Consider the following 1,998-nt stretch of genomic DNA (forward strand, 5'->3'; position numbering starts at 1 on the left):
TCCTTATACTTGTAATTATTTTGCATGCACACTACAAAAAGAATTAAAACAGGCGACTGATTTTGGCGACTGAAATCAGTCGCCAAAAGTCAGTCGCGGACCTTAGTCGCCTTTTCTAGCTTTGGCGACTAAAGTCGGTCGCCAAATTTGGCGACTGCCAAATCAGTCGCCAAATGCCAAAAATGGCGACTGATAGGGTAGTCGCCAAATTGGCGACTGATTAAAGGTAGTCGCCAAATTGGCGACTGAATAGCAGTCGCCAAATGCCATTTTAGTCGCCTTTTTTGGGTGACGTAGCCAGTTTGGCTAAGCCAATTTGGCGACTGATTTGTGATTTGGCGACTGCTATTCAGTCGCCAAATTGGCGACTACCTTGAATCAGTCGCCAATTTGGCGACTGAATTTCAGTCGCCAAATCACAAATCAGTCGCCAAAACCACTGTATGTTTTGGTGGTTTTTTTCGTTTTCATTGCTAGCCAAAAATTTACAACCTGCATACAAACCGATGTTCCACAACACCATACATCCCATTTCAACACACACAACACCATACATTTCAACCCAACACCTCCCAATTTCTCAAACTTCATTTCATATATTGAAAATGAAAGTTTTACAAGCTAAGCTATTCTAAATGTTCAAGTCTAAATGTTCAAGTCTTACAAGCTAAGCTAACCTCCCAATCATCTTACTTGGAAGCCAACACCGGCTCCACTCCCCCCATGTGGACCATGCGGATCATTTGGATCGTAATTGGATCTAGGTCCGGGGTTACAACCTTGCCACCAAGTCTCAAACATTTCCATTCTTTCCTTCATTTTCCGAATTCTTCATCACGTTTGGCAAGTTCTTCATCACGTTTGGCATCACGTTCATCACGCTCTCTTATTTGACTTTGAAGTTGACTAATAATTCCCGGTTGATACGTGTTGCTGGGAATTGTTGAAGTCGATCTTCTACGCGTTTTCTCATAGAAAGCCGGTGTTGAACTTCCGGTACCATACACGTGCCCTTTCTTGAAGCCATCCACCAACTCATACCATATGTCATTGTCCGGTTTTTCTGGATTGGCGGCTTTTTCTCGTTCAAATGCTTCCTACAATATTAAACAAATGGTAGTAAGTTAATATGGTAACCACCTTATATACGACATTTTAAAAGAGAATAAATTAACAAAAATTAAAGGTTACGGAAAACTTACATATAATTGCTTGTCTTTTGGCTTAGTCCAAGTTCTAACCCCTTTTCCGTCAACTCTGGAATGCGTGTCCAGAAACAGTTCCGGTACCGTCGCAATCGGCTGTGACTTCTTCTTTCCTCTCTGAATGAAAAAAAAACATACATGTTATAAAATCAACAAAAAATCTAACATAAAATAAACATGTTGCATTGAAAACAAAAAAAAAGTGTAAAATAATAGACAAAGTACTTACACCCAACATACGATTCCAGAACGATCGTGAACCCGCGTAATGAGTAGGCTCGTTCACGGCGTCTTCCTTTCCTCCTCTTTTGTTGAGGGATGCTTGCTTAGACTTCTTCTGAAAAGCGGGAGTTTTGGTATGCTTTATTAAGCCTTCATACTTGTCACCTGCAATTACACATATGAAATCATAACTAATAAGTTACTGATATTATTTATAATATAAGAGAGTATATACTAATTAATTAATACAAATAACAAAACAAGTTAATTAAATACCTTTCATGTGGTCTGGTTCCTTTGGGCGCCTAACTACCTTCCAAATCACGTCCCGATATCGTCGAGTACCGACTTCATCGTACCTGATACGGACATTCTGTTCTTGAGACGGTGACCAAGCAAATGCTTGCTACAAAAAAAAAGCGACAAAATTTCATATTAGTATTTATAAAAGTATAACCTTGGTTATTAAAACAAAGAATTACGGAAAATATATACCCGAAAGTTATTGAACCACGCCTCTCTTTGTGCATGAGAAGCTTGTGTCCACGATGTAGGAATTGGACCCACGAAA

At 39.5% G+C, this 1,998-nt stretch overlaps 1 protein-coding gene across 1 annotated transcript; it reads right to left on the reverse strand.

Annotated features, from left to right (window-relative positions):
- Nucleotides 1-815: 815 nt before the first annotated feature.
- On the reverse strand, nucleotides 816-1,626 carry LOC141588457 (uncharacterized). Its single transcript, XM_074409900.1, has 3 exons — nucleotides 1,435-1,626; nucleotides 1,203-1,322; nucleotides 816-1,097 (listed from the first exon to the last, which is right to left on the reverse strand). The coding sequence occupies exons 1-3, from the start codon at nucleotides 1,441-1,443 to the stop codon at nucleotides 816-818; spliced, it is 411 nt and encodes a 136-aa protein (XP_074266001.1). The 5' UTR covers nucleotides 1,444-1,626.
- Nucleotides 1,627-1,998: the final 372 nt, after the last annotated feature.

Source organism: Silene latifolia, chromosome 6 (assembly GCF_048544455.1).
Source record: "Silene latifolia isolate original U9 population chromosome 6, ASM4854445v1, whole genome shotgun sequence".
Classification (NCBI taxonomy): domain Eukaryota; kingdom Viridiplantae; phylum Streptophyta; class Magnoliopsida; order Caryophyllales; family Caryophyllaceae; genus Silene; species Silene latifolia.